The sequence below is a fragment of the Strigops habroptila genome, chromosome 3 (assembly GCF_004027225.2).
Source record: "Strigops habroptila isolate Jane chromosome 3, bStrHab1.2.pri, whole genome shotgun sequence".
NCBI lineage: Eukaryota > Metazoa > Chordata > Aves > Psittaciformes > Psittacidae > Strigops > Strigops habroptila.
Window position 1 is genome coordinate 1268944 of NC_044279.2, and position 24624 is coordinate 1293567.

The 24624-nt window shown below is 48.2% G+C and overlaps 1 protein-coding gene across 2 annotated transcripts in view; it reads right to left on the reverse strand.

Moving 5' to 3' along the window:
• Positions 1 to 2389: 2389 nt before the first annotated feature.
• UBE2H (ubiquitin conjugating enzyme E2 H) overlaps positions 2390 to 24624 on the reverse strand; it is a 54734-nt gene continuing 32499 nt past the window's right edge. Inside the window, exons 2-6 of one of the 2 annotated variants that reach the window (XM_030478050.1) lie at positions 17691 to 17827; positions 16861 to 16900; positions 16354 to 16406; positions 11490 to 11618; positions 2390 to 4761 (exon numbers count right to left, since the gene is read on the reverse strand). In XM_030478050.1, the coding sequence (XP_030333910.1) occupies positions 4637 to 4761; positions 11490 to 11618; positions 16354 to 16406; positions 16861 to 16895 (342 nt within the window). In that variant the 5' untranslated portion in view covers positions 16896 to 16900; positions 17691 to 17827 and the 3' untranslated portion in view covers positions 2390 to 4636. The remainder of the gene's footprint in view (positions 4762 to 11489; positions 11619 to 16353; positions 16407 to 16860; positions 16901 to 17690; positions 17828 to 24624) is intronic. The other variant, XM_030478049.1, reaches the window with a different exon arrangement.

Genomic DNA, 24624 nt, shown 5'->3' on the forward strand with positions numbered 1-24624 from the left:
GCTGGAGCTGGTGGCCCCAGGAGGTGTCCCTGGGACGCGGTGTCCCCGCCCGCTGTCCCCAGCATCACCCGAGGGTGCTCGGGTGCCAGGCTGGGTGCTGGCAGCAGATGGCACTGGCACGACACGGAGCGCCAGGCTGGGTCCTGGTGGGGACAAACAGCCCCGGGCGAGGAGGAGGATGGGGTTGAGGCATATGGCAGAGTGTTGTCCCTTCCTCTGGCTCATCCATAGCCCCAAAACGCCAACTCGGGGGTTCTTGCGCTGTTCCCACTCCCAATATATCCATTATCGCAATCCCCACACAACATCAAGCCAAAATGATGTGTGATTACACAGGAAACAGCCACTTCTGCCACAGTCACCAGCCCAGGACACCAAACACAGCTCCCACAATGGCTGCGGCATCTCAGGCAGCGTTCCCTGCAATGACTTGTCCTGCTGCATGAAGAGACCTTGAAAGAAACCCAACCTGGGAGGCCATGGGTGGAGGGATGGATGCTCATGGGTGAGCTGATCCCTCATTTCCAGCCCAACACCCTAAAACCCAGCTCTGGGGCCGGGGCCATGGTGACCGGGCTTGGAAGGACATCACCCAGTTGCTTGCAGATAGCTGGAGGAGTTGGCTACTCCAAGCACCACCATCAGCACATCGGGTGTGCAAAACCACCTCTACCTCCATCTCCAGGCAGAAGACACACCGGGGTGGCTTCGAGCTGGAATTCACAGAGCATGGGTGAAGTCCTGGTGGGATGCAGAGTCAATGCCATGAGGTCCAGGGTCTCCCCTGCAAGCCCAAGCTCTCGGTGACCAAACACCAGCCACGTTTCAAGGTATAGACATGTTTTATTTAGGAAAGGTTTACAGGTCTTTCATTGTACACAACTACTGGGTGGGTTTATAGTCTGATGGGGTCAGGGTGGCTGCTGGGCCCACACTGCAGCAGCAACACAAGAGGAAGAAGATATAAGAGGTGCCAAAGGGCAAAACACCCCGAATCTCTTCAAGTATCACCTGATGGTACTAAGCACAGGCAGGGAACCCACGGCCATTGCTGCTGCTGCTGGTGGCACCCTGCTGAAGTGCCAGCAGGACTTGGATTAGAAGGATAAAAGGAGGATAAAATAGAAGAGAAAGCAGCAAACACTTTCCTGATGGTCATCAGGAGGGTCCCTGCTGATGGAGGACACCCAGCAAGCCAGATGGAAGGGGAGCCCCGTCTCTATGGCGTGTGTTAAGGGATGGGTTGGAGTTCAACCATGGACACACAGGGCAGATGGCAAAGCTCTGCTCCAGCCTGTCCCCACACCAGCATCCTCCTGCATCCACCAAACCAAGCTGTGGGTGAGGAAGAACTCAGCATGGAGGGTCACCAACCAGGCCCAAAGCACCAGGTCCCGCCACTGAGGGACATGAGCACTTGGCTCTTCATGTCACCCAAAAACCTCAATGCAAAAGGAGATACGACAGGGATAGAAGCCAAAGGCTGTTTCCAAACAGTGCCAAGGGGCTGTGACAAGCTTTGGTAGTGAGGAACTCAACCTGGGATCCATCATGGGCTGCTGAGAAATTCCCATCACCCAGACAGGGCACAACGTGGCACTAACGCTGTTGTCTGAAGAGTAAGACCCTCAAACGACCAAAAAGAGCCACGTTGCTCCAGCAGGGCTCCACCTTTTCTTCCAGGCTATGTAGGTGCAGGTGTAGTTACAAGCAAGGAAGTTTCTTTTGGGAGAAAGAAGATTTGGGAATAAAAGAGGTGGGAAATGATGGAGAAGAAGCAGAAGGTGCAATGGGGCTGGGAGCAGTGCTCCCAACCTGCAGAGCAAAGCCTGCTCCGCATCATTCCCTAGAAACACCTCACATCCAGGACTGACATCCTTTAAAAGCAGCATTTTGGTAGCTGGGATTTCTCCAGGTCAACCCTCTGCAGTGTTTCCAGCACTGGGGATGTTGGGAAGAGCCGGGATACACACTTTGTGGCTCTGAACCCACTGAGCTGGGACAAGCCCCACGATCCCTGCTGCATCCATGCACCCGGGGCAGGAATCCTGGCAGGCTCCAACTTTACTGGTGGGTTTATTTTGGGGAGTCCCTGTTTAGTAGAATATGGATATCCCAAAAGGAAGGGGATAAATCCACATTAGAGGATGGAGCGCTGTTGTCAGCGTGGCTGATATGCCCACACCACAGCAACAATGCAAGAAGAAGAGGAGAATAAGAAGCTAAAAGAGGTGCCAAAGGACAAAACACCCCCAAAGCTCTTCAAGCATCACCTGATAGGTCCCAAACACAGGCAGGGAACCCATGGCCATTGCCATAGGGAAGCAAAACCTGGAAGGGAAGGGGGGGGGGGGGGGGGAGGTAATTAGAACACTATTTTTATACAATATTGAAAAAATACAAATTTTTATTGTGATTTTTTTTCCTTTTTAATCTTTGAAACTGATATCACCACCCAGCACTTAACTCTACTCCTAAGTAGCACCTACAAGTAAAGGTTATAGCACAAGCAAACTGCTAGGGCAGCAGGTAAGCAAGTTAAACAGTGCCAGCAAACCCTGGCCCCTCCCTCCCCAAAGTAATGAGAACAACAGCGTGCTAGATAAGAGTTAAGTACACCATTACATGTTAAATAGTTAATATTACCCTTCCCACAAGCCACAAATGCTAGATAGAGAACTTCAGCACAGTCACTAGCCACAGCCCTAACATCACTGCTTTAAAAATCAAAAGGGGGGGGGGAAGGGAGAGGGGAAATAAAAACCTTTGCTTCATGCCCATCATTAACAGAAAGGAACGTGGTTGTAAGGTTTTATTAAGGAAAATCATGCTAAAGCAAAGTGGTACTTTATGAGTTGTTTCTTCTCTTTCCCCCTCCCCACCCGCCCCAAAGAAAAAGGAATTGATTGTGCTTTATGAAGCAGGAATAGGATCGGGACCTTCCAACCCCAACTTGGTGGCATTCCTAAAGAAAACTCCCAAATAAACCCCCAATCATTCTGGGAAAACGACAACGGAACAAATGTGACATTCCAAACTCTGCTCCAGAGTTGCTCAGGGTGGGTGGGTTCATTTCTCCGTGTTGGTTGCATCACAAATCAAAACATCTTGTCCAAAACAACACCCCCCCCCCAAAAAAAAGAATACAGCAGGTAACATTCAGCTTTAAAGAAATCCAGCTTCAGTTCGAATCTCCAATGCACAATGATCCAAAATCAAGTTACACTGGCACCCCAGGTAGACATTTACTAGATTAGATTTCATAGCATTAAACCAAAACACAAATCTCAGCTTGCTGCAGGCCACCAGGAGAACTCAAACATTCCAATTCAGAAGCATCCTGGAACAAAGAAGAAAACAACAAACCAAACCCCAAAACAAACCAGAGCAGATTCACTTTGCTTCCTCAGCGGGTGCTTTTAGGCTTTTTTTTATTCATCTCAATTATTTTTCTAGATCATATTCTTTTGTTAACTTTTAAAGGAACTTTAATCCTGTTGTACACACACAAGCAGATGGCTACCAAGCTGGTGCAGAAGGGGGAGGCAAAAAGGAAAACAGAAACCAGTGCCGATGGATTCGTGGACTACAGCCAATGGGGCCAATCGTCGTGGATCTGAAGCTCTCAGCAAGGCTAATCCATCTGGTCAGAGGACCCTCTCTTAGGAGATGGAGAGTGTTTGCGAGGTGTTTAACCATACTTCAAGCAAGAGAAAGGAAAAAAACCAACCCCCCCAAAAAAAGCAAACTTGAAGCCATTAAAGGGCAGCAGTTTCAAAACTATGACAAAGGAAGAGTTTTGACTTCACATGTGCTCCAGCTAAGTCAAAGCACTGTTCAGAGAGCATCATTTGTGGTTTGTGTTTTTCTCTTTCTTTCTTTTTTTCCTCCCACAAAGGGAACAGCTGGTAATCCACACCAAGAAAGTGAATAACATCCAGATGAAAGGCTTTCAAAAGTCCCAAAAAAGCAAATAGACCAGTGGTTGTCAGTCCCTACAGTTCAGAAGGGCAGGCAGGAGTCCACATAGGAAAAACAGCCTTCAAATCCAGTCAACTTAGATTAAGCTTCAATGCTCTCAATAGCTCCATGCATTTGTATTATCTCTTATTGGGTTTTTAATGTGACTCCGTGTAAAGTAGGATCAGCAAGGTTGACCTGAAGGAGCACCTTTTTATTCCACTGTCTGATCTACACGCTTAAGTATATCATCCCCCAGACTTTAGGCTTTGAGCAAACGCTGTTCCACGTTAGCATCCAAGGTGGTGTCTTTGGAAACCTTTGATAAAGAAAGCAAACATCTCTTTTTTGACTAACTCCCTACCTACCAGGGCAGCTGTTTTAGCTGACAGTTCAGTAGCACACAAGTTGACTTGGCCAAATGGAATTTGAATGCATGCATTCGGGCTGCATATTGCTACCAAAATGGAATGTGGGAATATGCTATGCACCTCGGGTTCGAGAAATGACCAAGAAAATCAAGATCTAAAGGGTGATATATATATCTCAATGCTATTATTCATAAAAACCTTGTTTAGTAATAAAAAAAATTGCTTTGTTTAAATATGAATATTATAGTCTGCTTCTCATGGTTAGGAAATTAAGAGTCTCTCTGAAAAGCAGGTTGCCTCTTCTACTACAACTCCATATCCTGAGCCTCATCTTCCGAGAAGTCGGACATGGAGCTCTCAGATGAGCTGTCCCCGGTGCCTTCTTCCTGTTCTTTTAGTGCTTCTTCTGTTGCATATTTCTGAATGTATTCTGTGTGTGACAGAAGAGAAAAGACACATCAGCAGCATATATTCAACAGTCAGAGGATGAGTGAACTATGACTAACGGCTGGGTTGGGGCAGATCGTGTTTGATAGGTCACAGATTGCCATATTTCTCAGACCAAAGATAAGTCATAGATTCCCATATTTCTCAGACCATTGTCCAAAAACATGTGAAAACAGCTGATGGAGACCTTAGAGACATGCAAGACCCTTGAAAACAAGTATGATCCCAAAGCTCCTACGTCAGCAACATGTATAATTGTAGCTAGACACAACCTAAGTCCTCCCTGGGATGGTGTCATCTCACTTAACAGGACAGGATTTGATTTACTGCCACACCAGGAGCTACATGGGGACCTAGAGAACAAGCCTAAAAGCCAGCAAGGTGTCACTATAGAGCCTGACTTTGAGAAATGAATAGCTGAGGGTTTAAACTGATAGGGCAGAGCAACCATTGCTGAAGCCAAGCTGAGAGCCAGACTAAGCTTCCAGACTAAACTCTGCATGTGTAAAGAAGGATGGACAGAGAAAGCAGAGATGCCTACTGCAGGAATAGCTGCATTTATTTAGCCCCAATATAAACATGGTTCTGCCCCAGGCTCTGTTTTCAAAGCCCAACTCTTGCAACTGCTTCACATCAGACAGCAGCCACAGGATTAGCTGAGAAGGACCCGCAGGGAACCAGGGCCACCTCACTGCAGGTCACTGATGGAAACCATGTCTCACAGCAGGGTCTAAACCACACTGGCTCTGGGCACCCACATCAAGACCTTGAACTCCAGCCAGGAGCAAGCAGGAAGCTGTACAACAAGCAGGAAAACTGGTTTACTGGGATTCCTGCAGGCAGGTAAAGGAACTGCTGCCAACTGTGGCTTGTGTGGTCACCTCTGTGCAGAGGGACAGAACAAAGAGGCACCACAAAGTGGGTCAGGTCAGACTGAGTCTGGCAATCCCTTTCCTTCCTTTGTGGCTGCAGGAAGCTTCCAGTGTCCCCTCTAAGATCAAGCAGGTGTTGGTGATCCCACCTTGAGCAGAGAAAGCCTGTTCCTCAGACACATGCAGGCCGGCAGAATGGAGCAAGGGTGAAAACCTGGCACAAAACTGGACTTAAGAAGGGGTGCTCAGCCTCAATGTCAAGTCTTCCTCTTACTTATCTCCTCTTTTCCACCTCACACTGAGAAAGGGGCTTCATAGCATGGAGAAGTATGAAAACAATATGTCCCTCATACCACAGGTCCTCTTTAGGGAGGAAAGGGGGAATTTTGTGTATGAAGGCTCTAAAATACAGCAAAGCCTCCTCCAAACAGCAGCATTAAACTGAAGAAAGAGGGAATACCAGCATCCCTTTGCGCTCAAAGATGAGGCCCTGTGTGGAAATATGAATGTCACATCCCAGTCCCAGCCCAGCAGCCATCCCAACTGTATGTGCTTTAATTCCTCCTAGGGAATGATGTCCACAAGGAGCATCTCTCCTCCAAGAGCACAGATCACTGCTTTTCATCCCACACTGTATCAGCCGGAGGATGCACTGATAAAGCTGCAGGAGAACACATCTAATGCCAGATAACCAAGTGCTACAACACAGCTTTTAAAGGCTGCACTTTGCAGAGCCTAAAGCTGTCCCTCCTGCCCTCTGCACTTCCATCCTTCAGCCTACTGGGAGGGAAAATACTCTGCAAGAGGCCTGCATCATTGTGGGGTTTTCCCACGTTTCTGGAGCTGATGTAAGGACTCAGAGCCCAAAGGTGTTAATCCAGCTCCAGGAGCATAGCATGGCCAAGCAACCCAAAGGCAGCACTTCATGGAGGAGTTCCGAGGATGCAGCAGTTGGTGGCCTTGGCAGACCTGCTCCACCCTGGAAAAGCTGGAAGGTGCTTCTGAGCTTCAGCTCCTCCATCTGCTGACGCACTTGGCTTTGGTCGGAGTGTTTAATCTACGTGATTGACCTGCTCCCTCCGACCACAGAAGCAGCTGCTCAAATCTGGTTTACAAGAACTTGTTAAGAACTGATAAAGCACTGAAGGCAGCTATGTAAACACTGGGAAGCATGGAATGAATGCTCAAGGTCTTGGATTGCCCTCAGGCTGCATGTAGCATCAAACAGAAAAGCACCTCCGTGCTCCATCCTCAGGTCCTGCCACTGAGAACCCTCTTCTTGGAAGGTGCTGCCCATGTCACCATGAAGCCTAGGACCTGCCTGATCACATCTGCCTATACTGGAGGATAGGAGTTGCAGAGCGTGGGGCAGGGACCATCTGCCAAGAATTGGATACTGCAAAGTGAGAGGAACTGGTGGGACAGACCCAATGGTTTAAAGATAAGAGGGGCTAACTGAAGGAGGGACCCAAAAAAGCAGCGTGTCTTCCTTAAATGGGAAGGTGGGTTGGCAATAGGTGACGAGCTGAGCTAAGGAGATGGGATGCTGACATGACACATCCTTGTAGAGGCGACTCCCTTCCCATAGTTATCCAATAATCTCCCTCTGGAAAAGGGCTGGTTATCCAGAGTCGTTATTCCTTGTACAGTCCAGCAAAGGGAACTCAAGTGCCTTTGCTGTAAGACTTTGGATGTCCTTGGATGACAAAGATAACCCCTTAATGGGAGCCCCCAAACACAGCAGCCATGACCTTGGCAGGAGAAGCTTCTTCACTGACTGCTTCAAGTGCTCTCTGGACCACTGGAGGTCTGGCCATGGAAGCCACTATCTCTGCTGAAAAAGGCCTGCTTGAGCCTAAGCTAAACACAACTTGAAGCACTTCAAGCTCAAAATGTCATCTTCTATCCAGGAAAGCTACTGAGCTCTTGGGCTGGGTTTTTTAGAAGGTTTAATCTGGGATATATCAAACTTCCAGGGAGCTTCTGTGCTGAATGTTGTGTTGAACTTGGATCTTCTGCTTATTCGGGGAAGATCATTATGTGGGAGGTTGGAACCAGATGATCTTAAGGTCCTTTCCAACCCCAACCATTCTAGGATTTTATGATTCTAAGAAAACCAAAGCATCTAAAAACTGATAAACTGCCTTCTACAGAAGAGTGTTCAAGAAGGGAAAGCCTTGATAGAAACATTCCTACCAGGGAAACATCAGTTGGATCCAGTTGTTTTAACCCTGGAGCAACAAGGACAAGCTGTGGTTATGCCCCATGGCTGGTACATGCCTGTGAGCAATACTGGTGTTTCAAAGGACTCCACTGGAACTCCAGAGCTGACATGTGGCATGGGAGGATTGCTCCCAGAGATGTCCTCTGCTACCTGCAAACACCCTCAGCTGCCACCACCACCCTCCCAAGAGAAGTTTTCATGTTAGATCTACCAAAGAGGAAGAAAAGCAGCACACACAGGAGTTAAGCACCAGTTCCCAACAGCTCAACATGAATATTGGGCTGGTTTTGTGTAGCTGAAGCCCACCTTCTGGTGCTCTACTAGTGATCAAAGGCAAGTCATCTCACCAAGGACTGTCAGGGAGACCTTAAGGGAGCATTTAGGTCTGTGTCCATGAAGTTCACATCTACCCGAAGGCTCTAATGCTGAGAATCACAGTTTGTATTGGTAACATGAATGGACATTTACAAGTTTCATGATAAATCCTCACTTGTTTGTGTCTCACACCAACAAGAATCAAATCTTGGGCCACATCTCTAAGCTTTTACCCATCTCTTCACCACCACCATGTCAAACAACTGCTTTATGTGCTCATAACTAAAAAATGAAGAAAAGCAGCAATAAATTACGTATTTGCACTACTGAGTTTCCCTGAGCAGAGAAGCTGCTACAACCCGTTGCATCAATTTTAGCATGTCCAAGGCTATTTTTATACATGCTACAAGATGAGGGATGACAGTGTTGAGCTCTATCTTCTCCTTGGCACGCAAGCTTGGGAAGACACAGGAGAGGCAGGGCTCTGGGGTATATGGAACACAAGACATGTTGCAAGCACTTAAAGCTCCTTCCAGATCATCTTCAGAGCCTATACCTGGCTGTCAGGAGGGAAATGATGGAGCAGACTATCCCATTTAGCCTCCCTGAGGCATGTCCTCAGATCTGCCCCCAAGCTCCTGCTCTTGCTAGCATCAGTTGATCTGCTTTTTTCAGGGATATATCTTCTTTTACACCCCTGTTTCATTAAAGCAGAGAGGACACCCAAAGTGTCCATTGCGTTGGCCCCAGGGATTTTATCTGACAAACCCTTCTGCCTGGAAGCTTCTTCATATGGAACAAGCAGCAGTGGACTCCGGGATACTGAGCAGGCCAGATCTGCAGGGTAGTTTTCATGCTCCTGTCATGCAGCTGTCAGAGGAGTCGAGCAAAGTGGGCTGAATAACTCAGCCTTTAAATCACAGCTTTGCTTGGCCTCATTTGGAGTTCCACCCACAAACAAATTGCTGCTGCTCAAGAGTCATTTTGCATCAGAACAGAGTGACTCCAGGTTTAAGCACTCTGGAGTGACGTGGCAGAGCTGATGGAAGGACTCCATCACCAAATCCCACTTCTTCCTGGGACACCTGAGCTCTCCAAACACAATGCTGGTAGGAAAACTGCTATCCCACCTCACTCCAGGAAGACTATGAGATTGTGTGATCATGGAGGCTGTGCTTGTTGAACTACAAACCTCTCTGGCAGGACTCCCGTGGGCAAACAAGCCTTATGGTTACTGAGTAACAGAAACAAAAATCGGGCAGTCATGGCCTCTTAAAAACTTAGTGGAAGCCCAAATGTGAGCCAAAGGCTGTAAATTTCCCACCCCTACATGAAATGCTGATTGTGTTCACTGCATCAGGGGAGAAGTAAAGCCAATGGCTTCACCACAGGCTGTCACATAAAGGATTCATAGAATGGTTTGTGTTGGAAGGGGCCTTAAAGCTCATCCAGTTCCAACCCCCTGCCCCGGGCAGGGACACCTTTCACTAGAGCAGGTTGCTCCAAGCCCCTGTGTCCAACCTGGCCTTGAACACTGCCAGGGATGGGGCAGCCACAGCTTCTCTGGGAAAAGTCTGTGCCAGCGCCTCAGCACCCTCACAGGGAAGAGCTTCTGCCTCAGAGCTCATCTCAATCTCCCCTCTGGCAGGTTAAAGCCATTCCCCTTGGCCTGTCCCTCCAGGCCCTTGTCCAAAGCCCCTCTCCAGGTTTCCTGGAGCCCCTTTAGGCACTGGAGCTGCTCTAAGGTCTCCCCTTGAGGAGCCTTCTCTTCCCCAGGCTGCCCCAGCCCAGCTCTCTCAGCCTGTGAGAAATGATGCCCTGCTCCTGTCTGCAGGCAGCTGATTCTAGGGAAAGCACAAATGTGAAGCACAATTCTCATTGTTTAGCTTATTTCTTATATTTGCAAGACTAATTCAATTTGCTTCTCATTTACCAGTTTGCTAGGACAGTCCTTCTACCACCAGGCTCATCCAAAGTACTTGAGAGTCCTTACTGGGAGCCTTCCCTGACCCCAAGGAGGTACTGGCTCCATTTCCCAGCCCTGTCTAACATGTCCTTCCAACCCTTCCAGGAGCAGACACACCAGCACCCTCACTGGCTCTGCCAGCACTCACTACCCTCACCAATCACTGTTAATGTTTAGCCTGGGTTCCCTCAGCTGAGTTAAACGCCTGTGACCACATCCTGCTCACACTATCACACGATAAATCATTTCCTTCCTCTTTGAAGGCACCTTTGACACATCAAAGCTCATAACCCAAGTTGGTCTCCTGGATTAGACTCCTCCAATTCCCTCCCTGCCTCTTCTTAAGACACATCTTCAAGACTGTCTGCCTTTCATAGAATGGTTTGTGTTGGAAGAGGCCTTAAAGCTCCTCCAGCTCCAACCCCTGCCATGGGCAGGGACACCTTCCACTAGAGCAGGTTGCTCCAAGCCCCTGTGTCCAACCTGGCCTTGAACACTGCCAGGGATGGGGCAGCCACAGCTTCTCTGTGCAACCTCTGCCAGGGCCTCACTACCCTCACAGCAAAGAATTTCTTCCTTACAGCTAACCTACATCTCCCTGTTTCAGCTTGAACCCATCGCTCCTTGTCCTATGCTCCAGTCCCTGATGAAGGTCCCTCTCCAGCATCCTCGTAGCCCCTTCAGATTCTGGAAGCTGCTCTGAGGTCTCAATGAACCCTTCTCTAACTGTTACCCTTGTTACACTCTACCAGACTTCACTGGTCTGCAGCTTGCTTCAATGGCAGCCCCTGAACTGGGCACAGCACTGATAAGCCTCGGTTGGACTAGGAAGTAGCAAGGAAGGATTAGTTGGCATTTACCTAAAACTCCTGCTCTGTCACAGTACGAAAGTGCTTTATGCAACGGCACCACCAATTCCTTGATTACTGCTCTCAGATCACTTTCCATGCCACTTTCTATCCACTAATTGTGCAACTGGATGCTCCCATCTAAGTTCAGCCCTTTTCCTTGTCCCTTCTTCAGTCACGTACCTTTTCTTCGGAGTTGTTTCTCCAATCTCCCAAAATCGTGTTGAATCCTAACCCAGTTTGCTCACAGCCTTCCTTGCTTAGGGTTTGCTATGATTTAAACCCCTGCCCTTCCTACTGCATACACTACAGCAGTGATTCATCCACCCCTTACTTCAGATTACCCCAACTTCAAACAGATGAGGCCCCTGCAGTGGGAAGGAATAGGCAGTGACATACAAACAGGCAGCAAAGACAGCCCTCACTCCCCCAGGGTGGAATCACAGCAACACCACTCACACCATAATGTGTCATTTATGCCCTTACCTTTAATTTTCTGTTTGTACTCTTCTGGTCGGTGGAGGTACATGGCTGCAGCGTCACCATTTAGAGGATCTATAGGGTTGGGATAGGCCAGCAGCTGGGGCAGGAACGATTCAAATATATTGGTGAGATCTGCAAGCAAAAGGCACAGACACAGCCCCAGAGTCAGCCTGATCCATCAGCCTGCACTGACACAGCAGCACGAAGCTGCAAACACACTGAACACCTGGGCACAAGTTAGAATGGAGGAAATGGATGTGGAAAGCACAGACATGGGTGGTAAGAGAGCTGCTGCTGCTGGAGGAATGCTGCGGCTCCTCAGCTGACTGCACCCGTTTATCAACATCCCAACCATGGAAATACAGAATCAACATGTTTGGGTTGAAGGGACCTTAAGCTCATCCAGCTCCAAGCCCCTGCCACGGGCAGGGACACCTTCCACTAGAGCAGGTTGCTCCAAGCCCCTGTGTCCAACCTGGCCTTGAACACTGCCAGGGATGGGGCAGCCACAGCTTCTCTGGGAAAAGTCTGTGCCAGCGCCTCAGCACCCTCACAGGGAAGAGCTTCTGCCTTAGATCCAACCTGAACTTCCCCTATTTCAGTTTGAACCCATCACCCCTTGTCCCATCACTCCAGTCCCTGATGAAGGTTCCTCTCCAGGATCCTCGTAGCTCCCTTCAGATACTGGAAGCTGCTCTGAGGTCTATATAGATAACTGTGGGTTAAGCAAAGAAATGGAAGGGCACAATTGTGTCTTGTTTACCATTGAAGTTCAGCCCTGGCTTTAAAAAGGGGAAAAAGTTAAACCAAACAGTGCCGTGCTTCAGCCCTCACTGAATTCTTCTACTTCTGCTTCTATTAAGTCTTTAAATGTCTTCTGCACCACTGATGTATTGATGACTAAACCGATGTATCTCGAGCGCAAAGTGTCTTCCAGAGTGCTTTGGATAATTGTGTTAATGAAGGAGCAACCAACAAGTCCCTTCTCCAACTCAAAACAATTCTCAGAATGTGGAGAGCTCACATTAGCACCTTGGAGCCAGTTGGCACCAGTCACTAAATAATCCACAGCAGGAAACATACTTCTGGTGCTGATGAGTAATTGTGGATACATGAAACCCTCTTCCTACATCCTTAAGACAAGAAGCACCACACTTCAGTGATGGGGGTGTTCAGAAAGAAGCCCTGCAGCATCATTCCTCCTTGGGGCCTTCAGGAGGACCACAGGCACCCACACAGAGCTGAGATTACACCCCCCGTGCAGGGCTGTGGGCCCGGTTTCCCTTTCGCCTCTGGAGAACTGCTGATGGGGACAGAGCAGCTTTTGTTTTGTGGGGGTTTCTGATGGGTTTCATCAATATTCTACACATCTGTTCTCAGGATTCCTCCTTTCCTCTCTAATTAAAAAGGGTCTTTCATGGTGGCAGAGAAACCCTGCTTTGGATGAGCATCACCAGTCCCATCTAGCATGGATCCGAGTGGAGCTGTCAGAAAGGAAGCCCAACACTGCCCAGGACCCACCATGTGAGCAGCTGAGCCACCTCAACCTGCCTCTGACAGGAACAAGCTGTGTGACTATTCCCGAGCCCAGACAATGCTGAGCCTCCTGGAGCTGCTAAATTCAAGCAGATGTGATGGTGGGCAGGGACCTCAGAGCCATTAACATGCTAAAGGGGTCATCACAAATGGGTGGGCAGTTAGGGGGGAGAGATCTCCAAGAGCCCTCCCTGTGCAGTTAGTCCAGCTCTGGGCTGCAGCCATAGAAAACCAGGCTCTAGCCCCCTCACCAGCAAAGAAAGAGCCTCAGAAGAGCTGTACAGTACATCCAGACAGATCTTTGCCATTGCCCCATGTTACCACCTCTGGAGATCTACCAAAGGGTGTGCTTATTAGATCTCCTCACTCAGGAGGCTCAAAGGAGACTTGATGTTTTGTGAGTTCCACCCTCCTCCATCAACACATCCAGGCTGTACAGACGCTGTGCTATGACTACTTCAGTCACCCACTCAGCATCAACTCTGCTGAGCAGGAGGAAAGGCCACGGCTTTATGTACTCAGGAGCATGCATCACCCAATTCCAAGAAGTAATGACACTAATTGCTATGGAGAGAAATCAGCTGGTCTCTGCTATACAGGGACACCACTAAGAAATTAGGTGCTTTTACCCTGAAATCTCTTTCTGCTGCATAGAAGCTGTTGCCCCTTCCAATATTGGCTGAGGACAGTGATGAAGCACTTTAGAGCATGCATTCTACAATTAAGCATAACAGCAAGAAGGACCCTAATGGAAGAAGAGGCCTCAAAAAAGCAGGGAGTATACTCTATAAGAGTATTTGCTGCTGTGGTAGTGGCTTGCCCTTGATTAACCAGTTAAACCTCCCAGGATTGAGTTCAGACACTGTCAGCAAGAAGTTGACTTTAGTTTGTGAAAGCACCTGCTTTGGGACAAGCCTCTGCACAGAGCAGGCTTAAATCAAGTACCTCTTTGTGGCCATCAGACAACTAAAGTCTCATATAGGCTGAGCAAGCAGAGCCCTGGAAGGACACCACAGCTCACAGGACACACTGCAGGGATTTTATGAGACCTCCTAATTCTCCTCCTTTTAAATCCCTAAAAAGCAGCATTGGTTTAGCAGGAACGAGTTGAACAAGTGTAGGAAACCCAGCCATAGCACTAAGGACTTCATTAGGGAAGGAGAAGAGATCTAACCATGAGGTCCTCATGAATTTATTAGTGGCTATGCTGGGTCTTTTCTATCTTAGCTGCTCCTTGAATTGTCTGACCCATATCCTCTGACCCAGGAGTGTTCTGGTTTAAAGGGGTGACACTCCAAAACAGAGCTGTGCTGAGAGGCACTGGGGAATATTATTCCCCCCTTTTTATGTGAGGAAAAAGTTCTTTCCAGTGAGGGTGGTAAATCACTGGCACAGGTTGCCCAGGGAGGTGGTGGATGCACCATCCCTGGAGACACTCCAGGCCAGGCTGGATAGGGCTCTGAGCAATCTGATCCAGTTGAAGATGTCCCTGCTCACTGCAGGGCATTGGACTAGATGAGCTTTGAAGGTCCCTTCCAACCCAAACCATTCTGTGATTTTCATTTCATGTTCAGAAATGGGCCATTCTCCTTATGTCACATAAGGATGCAAAGCCCTGGAGGTGAAGAGGTGATACAGGTACTCTAGTGTCAATGACTTCCAAGAGGAGAGGCAGAGGGAATGCAGCCACCCCAGTGTCCTCCCTGCAGCCCCAAGGCATCCTGCAGCAAGGCACGGGAAGTTTGCAATGACATGACTGTCAAGTGATGCACTTTCTTAGGCCATGTTTCACCAGCGGCTTTGGAAAGTGCTCTGTACCTTCAAGCTGCCTAACACCTATCACAAGGAGAAATGCACAAGGGTTTTGCAGGCTTGCTGATATGAACACAGCACAAGTGCAGTAAATATCAAGCTGTTATCTTCTACCTTTATGAGCAATGATGACAAAAATACAGCAGCACTCATTAGGAAACCTCTCGCAGGAAGCCTTCCTATGGAATTGTTTGGCAATAGTGCAGAAACCCCACTGTGGCCTTCTGTGAGAGCGTGCTGCAGCACAGGGAGGTTATCCATGCATAGAACCGAAGCAGAATCCAACTGAGCACAAAACCAGCACCACACTGGTTATACTGGAGTGATTTTCTTTTGTCCAGCCATCCCCATGATCTGCAGGTGGCATTTAAGGCTGTGGAACAGCAGCACACGCTGCACTGAGCTGGATTCATGCAGGTTCATCCCCAGCAGAGGGCTTGGTTTGCTAACACTCGCCTCAGATAGCTCCCAGGACGCAAGAGCATCCTCTTCCTCCATTAGCAACACCACCAGGGTCACGGCTAAGCTGGTCTCTCACAACAAACCCACGTGAAGTGTGTGCTGTGCATCTACCACATGAGGACTTCAGGCATTCAGATGAGGAGTAAAGTTCAACAAGTTGCTATAGCAATTTCCCACCCAGGATTCACTAAGTCTGGTATTCCCTTACAAACTGTGCTGGCGAGGAAGGTGAAGTAGCTTGTCTCTCTAGCAACTGCTTCAAAGCTTCAACTTACATAGGCAAAATCAGCTTTTCATGGATGAAGAGGAAGGATTTGACGTGCACATTCCCTGGACGCTCTTCCACAAAGCACAATTGGAACATCTGAAGAAGTTCACATTTAAATGAAGCTAACCTAGGCTACACACACAGCTGTACTCCCTTGAACCAATTCAGCTTGCCCTAAATGCTATTTTAATGGGTCTTCAGCTACCAACTGATCTTTTTATGCCTCCAAAAAGGAGAGTTATAGCCAGAAACAACCTAACGGGAAACCCAAAACATCCTGCGGCAAGCAGTGCAGTCACGGGATGCAATCCCACATCCCAGCAATGAAGTGATGCTGCCACCACAAACAGGAATGGTTTGTGGTGCCAGCTTCTGCACAAATGGGATCACAGCCTTGTGCACAAAGGATACCAGCTCAAATGCATGTACAAAACATGGATGCGGGAGTTGGAACTAGGTTTACTTTAGATGCAGTCACTCTTTCAATGCTGAATCATGGTGGGGTGCTGTTGTGCAGTCGCCAGACAATGCCAAGTAATGGACCGAGTGATCCTTTGTGAGGTTTATGGAATATTTTCACCTTTCAGGCATAAAAACAGGTTACAAAAGTACCTTCGTTTTCATGGGATCTCGGCTCAATGAGGAGTCTAAAACCTGAGTAAAAACCCTCTCCAAAACCCAACCAACAAAAGCTGGCCTAAGTTCCTGTGTCTCCAGCAAGCTGTGTTATGTTAACATTCCAAACATGGATGTTCACGTGAGGAGCTTTCAGGGAAATACCAAACTCACCGTAGAGAGCTGTCCAAGTTTGATTGATTACATCTAGACATACAGTTCCTGACCTGAAACATACAGAAAAAGGATGGAATTAAACACAGTCACACTCAAAAATACTCTGGGGTTTTAATATCATCTACCCCCTCCATTCCCCTGCACCAGTGTTTCAGGTAAGCTGTGATTTACTCCTAGCTTGTGGTTTAGAGGAGGGGCAGCCTTTAAATACATGATGCCAAGGAGGAGGGGGACTACAACCTTTTCTGTAAGTGAAGCACGTTGCAATACAAAGACCATGCCTGCAAGAGAATCTGCAGCATGCAGCTCTCTACTGTTACCCACAGCCTGACCCACTCCTGAAAGTTAACCTGTGACAACATCTACATCTATCAAATCCCCCAGGCTGGACCCTTAAGATTGATGAAAGCATCATTCAACTCATCAGCATTATCACTGTGAAGCCAAAACAGAGTTACAATTAGATAACTCTTCAGGAAATGCACACACTGGGGATTTACTTACGCTTCGTCAATGTTGGGATGGAAAATTTTATTCATGAATCCTGCAAAGAAGAAAACAAAGATTTTCCCTTTATTTTTTGTACCACAGAAGTCTGGAATTCACTGAACAAGGACCCATCTGACTGGTTTCAAAGAGAGCCCAGCCTTAGCTATATATAGCGAGGTAACCTTTAAAATACACAGGCAACATTCTGACCCCAGGGGCCTTATCCATCCCCTTGAAATTCAGCAGAACCCTCTGCTTCCACTGCAGCAGCACCACAAAGGTTTTGTGGTTCAGTATCATCTTGAGGAGAGCTGCCCATGAGCACAATGGAGCAGCCACATCCGAGCAAGTGTTCTTAAAGCTGTAAGGATCTTATGAATAAACACTAAACACAAAACTGAAGCTTAATATTTGCTTTAAGATGAAAGGCTTTTTGATGTCTCCCAACAAAAGACTTTCTATGAACTTGAAGCTGCAACATTAATCATAGAATCAATGAATCAACCAGGTTGGAAAACACATTTAAGCTCATCAAGCTCATCCAACCATTGCCCAGCACTGCCAAGGCCACCACTAACCCACGGCACTGAGGCCTCGGCTACACAGGGTGTGAACACTTGCAGGGACGGTGACTCCAGCCCTGCCCTGGGCAGCCTGTTCCAATGCCTGAGCACCCTCTGGGGAAGGAATTGTTCCTCAGCTCCATCTAAACCTGCCCCGGTGCAGCTTGAGGCCATTTCCTCTTGTCCCATCCCTTGTTCCTTGGGAGCAGAGGCCAGCCCAGGAGCAGAGAACTAACACTTCAAGTTTTGCATCAATACAACAATGAATTCATCAGTTGGTACCTTTGGTCTCCTAGAAACCAGCTCAGATGCAAGGTCTAGAATGAGATTGCTCACCATGTCTTTGTCCACATTTCAGACTTGTAGATTTGACAGTGCTTTCTCTGTTCTGACTTGCAAATTAAATCGATAAATAAATCCTGTGGTTTCAAGATGTACAACATCTGGGCAGAAGATGCCTCACACTTGAAGGACTGTATCTGACAGCAGCAGCAGCTAGAGGTAAACTGTGTCTTCCAGCTGCCTACTTAAACCTCAAGTTCAAGTAGGGAACCCCAAAACCACTCCCTTCTTCTCCTACAAATAGAGCTTATAGAACAAAGATATTAAAGGAGTTATAACACACCACACTTGGCACCAAGGCCTGTGTAGAGGTAAAGCACATCCTCCCCAGAAGCAAAGTTCAGTGTTGCAGAATCCGACTTCCAAACTCTTCCCTTTCCTTTCAGTAGCAGGATCCCAAATATCTGGGTACAGGAAACATCCCCAGCGCAGAACTGACACGGAGCAGGGATGAAAAACTGGCTTTCCCAGTTATTTCACTGCCAAATGGATCGAGTATTCCTACACTTCTGCTGCCTTGGCCAAATCACTTGGGCTCTGCCCAGAAGGGCTGCGGCAGCCCTGGATCAGCACCAGGTTAAGCTGCTTCCAGCTCCAGAACTTAAAAATAAAACCTTCTTCCCTCTGTTGTACCTCCATCCTGTAAAGCCCTGAAAACACTGTCCATGTGGGAATTGTACCTTACTGCAATAAGGAATAACCTACTTAAGCCAACAGCAGTGATTTCTTCTGACAAAGGTCCATGTTTATACAAACGGGTGAGAAATTTAGGTCTGGGATATGGACTCAATCCATTTCAAAAGCGCTTTCCAGGACTCAAAACCACACAGAAATCTCCTCTCCAGACAGAACACATCCCTGTGTATCATTCAGGAAACCCCCTTCCTTCCCCACCTTTATCCAGCCACTCCAGGCGAGACACAGCACTAACGCTGATGCACCACCTCTGCCCAAACAAGCAGCAATCGTGATTTGAGGAACAGCATGGTTCCCATCTGGGTAAGAGCCGACATATGGATTTAACTCCCTTTCTTTCCACGTATTATGACACAAATATCATTTCGTGTTTACTTGTACTGCTTGGATTTTGCATAAATACAACACAGGGCTGAAACGCTGCCCGAAGCCAGAGCAATCTCTAAAGGAACCACCAAAACCTGCACAAACAAACCCATGCTAACAAGTGTCCTTTTACCTTGCCATGATTTAGCTTGAAACACTGAAGCAGGCTTAAAAAAGGAAGTTCCATCAAATATTTACATTATGGCAGCTCTCACAAGTTTAAATCAGGTCATGGATCCATTATGCTGGCACTGGAGAGCTGCAGCAAGCACTGATCCTGATTCTAAATCCTGGCTGTCTCTTGGGGGGAGAAAAGGAAGGAAAAGTTAAGCTTCTGATAAAGCAGAACAGAAGAGAGGATGGGGGAAGACACCAAGTAACAAGAATAGGATGGTAATGTGCAGACCTGCTGAATTAAACACACTCTGTTCTGGTATCTGGGACACAGAGTGTCTGTCAGACACAGGCATCTCTCTGCCTTCTCTCATTTTGGGTTTGTGATGATTTCATCTATTTCCCACTATCTTCTACCACAGCCACCTGCAGCTGTGCTGCAAACCCACCTGTAAGGTTCTGGTCAACAATTCACTCACACACTTCGGCACTTAAGCTGCACTCGGTATCCAGGAAGATGACATTATGTTGTCTGTTCAAGCAGCTCCTGTGCTAAAGATTTGTAATTCTTCTCTGTCATCTTTGCATCCAGCCAAGGAAGGAACAATCCCTTCTTTCATTTGGAAAGCTTAAGACCAAGAACAGCGTGAAACAGTTGTTCTTCAAGAAAGAACACAAACATCCTCTCCCTGTACTCCTCGCTGCTTACGTTGTTGTCACATCTTCTTGCGACTCTTCAAGGTCCTCCCAGTCTCATTCTCCTACAGATATAAACTGCCCAGGCCACGAGCAGCTCTGTTCCTTTCATATCTTTTTCCTGACCTAGAAATAAGCCCAAACCATTATCTCCTTCTGTATTTCAAACGTAAAGCCTCCTGCAGCAACAAGGCACTAACATTGCTCCAGTAATCCCAACTCACTCTGTTATTTAGTTTTACAACTCCAAAAGACAAAGCAGCACAAACATCCATGTAAAAATGAAACTCCAATTTAAAGAGGAAGCCAGGAGTAAGAAAAACCAGCACTCCCAAGCCAGCATAAACACTGGAGCAGGTTTACTGCCAGTCTTGAATGCAGCACACCCCGGTTAATACACTGCAGAACTCTAGGTGAGCGCTCCATGAGGAGTGCCAAGGGACAGGCTCATGACTCTGGGTTCTCACCATGGCCTGGAGCACGGAGTCAAGGTCACGGCACCGGCAGTCGTGATTCTGTCTGCTGGACTGGTTGTAAACCCTTAATTTAACATTTAAAACTGATACTCACACTGAACAGCGAAAAAGCCAACACTTAGGAGGAATCTGAGCAGCAGAGTGGCTGCAGTCCACCCTTTCCATAAAGACACTGAGCTCCAGGATCGGTTTTGAAGGTAAAAAGCAGGACTGCCTAAAATCTGTATGGACAAAAAGCCTTGGGGTGATAACAGGAGGAAAAACCCCTGTACATCCACAAAGGAGTTACACAACAGAGAGGGACGCATCTGTTCTGATACTGGAAGATGCCGAGACCAATATGCAGATGCTGACCTTCAAACAGGCTGGTATTTCAGCAACAGCCCTGGAGGAATGAGTCCTTGGGTGGACAAAAACCTTTGAAGAGTAGTTTTAAATTAAAAATCAGCTCACTGAAAGGCTGTCAATCTCCCTGGTGCAGCAAACACAGGGACATGCATAAAGCTCCAGCAGCTGTCTGTGTTGCAGCATGAAATTAAGTTCTCTTCCTGTGCTTACACACCAACTGTGGATGGGGCTGAACATCCAGGGCCTTGACCTGCAGCTGAAGATCAGACCCTGTGGCTGGGTGATAGTTGAACACTCTCCAGGTGAACAAACCATAGTAGAGAAACAGGGAGGAACTGCAGACTTTGATGTGTCTCTCTTAGAGTCACAGAATCAACCAGGTTGGAAAAGACGTTTAAGCTCATCCAGTCCAACCATTGCCCAGCACTGCCAAGGCCACCACTAACCCATGGCACTGAGGCCTCGGCTACACGGGGTGTGAACACTTGCAGGGCCGGTGACTCCAGCCCTGCCCTGGGCAGCCTGTTCCAATGCCTGAGCACCCTTTGGGGAAGGAATTGTTCCTCAGCTCCATCTAAACCTGCCCTGGGGCAGCTTGAGGCCGTTTCCTCTTGTCCCATCCCTTGTTCCTTGGGAGCAGAGACCAGCCCCCTCCTGGCTCCATCCTCCTGTCAGGCAGTTGCAGAGAGCGAGAAGGTCCCCCCTGAGCCTTCTCTTCTCCAGACTAAACCCCCCCAGGTCCCTCAGCCGTTCCTCATCACACTTGTGCTCCAGGCCCTGCACCAGCTCCGGTGCCCTTCTCTGGCCCCGCTCCAGCACCTCAATGTCTCTCTTGCAGTGAGAGGCCAACTCTTGGACAACTCCAGGCAGAAGCTCCCAGGAAATGGCTAGAAGGCACTTGAGAACCAACCTGCTGTCATGAGCTGCTTTGCCAGAAAGTTTCCCTCTGAGAGGCAGAGCCCAAATACCTGGATAACACGGAGGACTCCCAAGGCACCTCTCGCTGTCCTGTAGTCGTTAGGCTGACAGCTCCTCAAGAGCTTGTTCCACATGGATTGCTCCCCTATTGCTATGCCTATAGAGCTGGAGTGTGATTTAGAAAGGGCCCCCCACCTTGGTACAGCCCCCACAGAACCACTGAATGGTTTGTGTTGGAAGGGACCTTAAAGCTCCTCCAGTTCCAACCCCCTGCCATGGGCAGGGACACCTTCCACTAGAGCAGGTTGCTCATCCACCATTCAGGCAGAACGGACTCAAAACTTGGAGAAAAGAGGGATCAGAATCTTGGGCTGGAGACTTCCTCGTTGCTCCTTCCACAGCTCCAGCTGCACAACACTGTCCTGTAGAAGTGGAAACCCTTCTGCACTCCTCAGTCCTCCAAGTGAGGAACTGGCTGCAATCCAACAAGCAGCACTTCAGTAGGTGGCCTGTTGCTCATCTTACCCAGCTGAGTTGGAAGGTTAGGCCAAGAAGTTCCCAAAAGAGACTTCTTTTCCTGAAGCACCCCTCTTCGAAGCGCTGCTAGCCCCGTAGAAGCACATGGGAAGGAAGAAAAGCAGCAATCCAGCACATCCCAGTGCCCCATCTTTGCCTCTTCTCGCTCAGTGGGGCTGACCCACACCAACAATCAATGCAAGAGGACTTCCCACCAGCTCCGGGGAACGTGGAAGCTGGTTTCTATCCACTCATCCATCCCAAACTCACCACTGCTTGCCCACATGTTGGCTCTCTTTGCTCACGGAGTAAGGCCAGCTGGACACTTCTCTATCTGAACAACTGTGACAGCACGTTCCTATCTGTGTGCCACCACGGTGCCAACAAACAGCCCATGGGACAAATGTATGTAAAGCTCCAGACTTTTCAGTGTGGCAAGACTGACCAGCCTCTAAGTTTCCTTTTTAACGGGAGATTAAGGCCAAGTCAGGAAATGGGTCAGATTGTCTGGCTGGTGAGGTGGGAAGGTGGCTGCAGTGAGTTTTAAATGCCACACCAAATCAAGTTGGCTTGGGTGACCACCCAAAGCTTGGAGCAGAACTATATGTACAGAGATCAGCACACAAAGAGCCTATGTACAGCACAGAGAGGTCAAGAGCAGGGTTTTTTCTCCGCTTCTTTTAAACCACCACACAACCCACCTGATGGAAAAAGATCATCCAAGTACTCGCGCAGTGTTGCCAAATGGCCAGATAAGACTGGTCTAAACTTGCTGGTTATTACTTCCCCCTCCCCAAACACCCAAAAGCCTAACAAGGGAACATATATTTAATTATTACTTTTAAAAACACATTGCACTCATTTCAGGGACAAAGTTCTTGTGATCATGAGCCTGCCACGCACCATGGGTTGAGAAACTGTGGTAGGGGATGGGGAGAGGGCACGAGAGCAAGACCTCTGCCCCCAGTCCTCAACTGAATACCTATTCCCTTCTGCAGAGTGGGGCAACTGGTTTAGCACGTGGCTGTTCCCCATTTGAAGGGCACAAGATCATAGAATCATGGGTTGGTTTGTGTTGGAAGGGACCTTAAAGCTCATCCAGCTCCAACCCCTGCCACGGGCAGGGACACCTTCCACTAGAGCAGGTTGCTCCAAGCCCCTGTGTCCAACCTGGCCTTGAACACTGCCAGGGATGGGGCAGCCACAGCTTCTCTGGGCACCCTGTGCCAGCGCCTCAGCACCCTCACAGGGAAGAGCTTCTGCCTCAGAGCTCATCTCAGTCTCCCCTCTGGCAGCTTAAAGCCATTCCCCTTGGCCTGTCCCTACAGGCCCTTGTCCAAAGTCCTTCTCCAGCCTTCTTGTAGGCCATGCCCACATGTGGGATCTGCCCACCTTGGAGGGACACACGTCATCCAGTGCTCTTAGGTCAGTAAACTCTCACTGAAAAAGGCAAAGATTCCTTTCTTAATGAAATTTAGACGTCAGGAACCCATTCAGAGCACTAACTCTGGGTTCAGAGTTAGGACTCTGAAGTCAAATACAATGCTGTGTGCTCACCGCAGAGGCATTCACTGCATGGCAGTGGCGTGAGGTGCTGTGTAACATCAGCTTGCTCACAGCATGAGTAGAACAGTTTCTATTACCATACTCGAATTCTTGCAGCTTTTCAAAACAATACCATAAATAAGTCTGTGGCAGCTTCATGAGGGAAAGATCGGAACAGAAAACTAAGGCTGCAGCTGATGGAAAATAGTGGCAGAGCTGTAAACTCCAGACCTCCTGCTCAGAGTCAATCACTGCGTGGTCCTTGGAAGCAGAAAAGCTGCATCCACAAGCTCAGACTGGTGCTAAGAGCAGCAATCTCTGGAAAAACCTCCAGAACTAAGCACAAAGCAATTGCCCACCACCAGTTCATCTCATTGCTTAGGTGCACCATCACCCAGGCTTCAGAGCCTGGCCCAGAAGGCAGTGAATTTGTGCCAAGTCAGGTTGAAAACACCTACCCCATTTTGTCAGTGTCCTCCCATTCTCTGACTGTAGCAGGGAGTCTGCAGAGGGTGCAGAGTTGTGCGTCAGACAGGAGCGGAGACAGGGATACAAATTACCTTTAGGTGTCTCATCTTTCCCCTTAGACAAAGCCAAAGCACCTTTGAAAGAAGCAGCATTTTCCCATCACTTACAGGTCAGAATAAGGGGCAACACACGGAGGGGAGAGCAAGCTCAGAATGGTCACAGGCGATAAGTGACTCATGAAATTCTAAGCAGCAAAATGTAAGGCAATCCAGAGAGGAGCTGGAATAAAAATAGCAGCTGCAGTTCAAAAGCACAGGCCAGGAGAGATCTGTTAAATCCTGGCTGGAGCTAAACACCTCTTCATTCCTGTACTGGCTGCCACTGTGTCTTGTGATAGACATCCACACACACACTTCCATATGTTTTGTGCATACACTGACCATTTTGTTTAGCAAAACACTTTGAGAAAGGTGAAATCTAAATGCAAGATATCTGCAGATAAGTGGGCAAGAGATGGAAGGAAAATGAGAGCTGTGTATAAATATACAGAAGCGATTTGAGAAATGGAGGCTCTGAGCATATTGTACACAAGCTTTGACATTTGGTTATTAAGAAGCCAGTGCTGGCCTAATATTCCTGCAGATTTGAGCAATAAAATAAATGCCACAGTGCTGCCAGGTGAGAGCTCAGGCTCCCAGGTTCATATGTTACTACTGCTCTTATCATCTGAG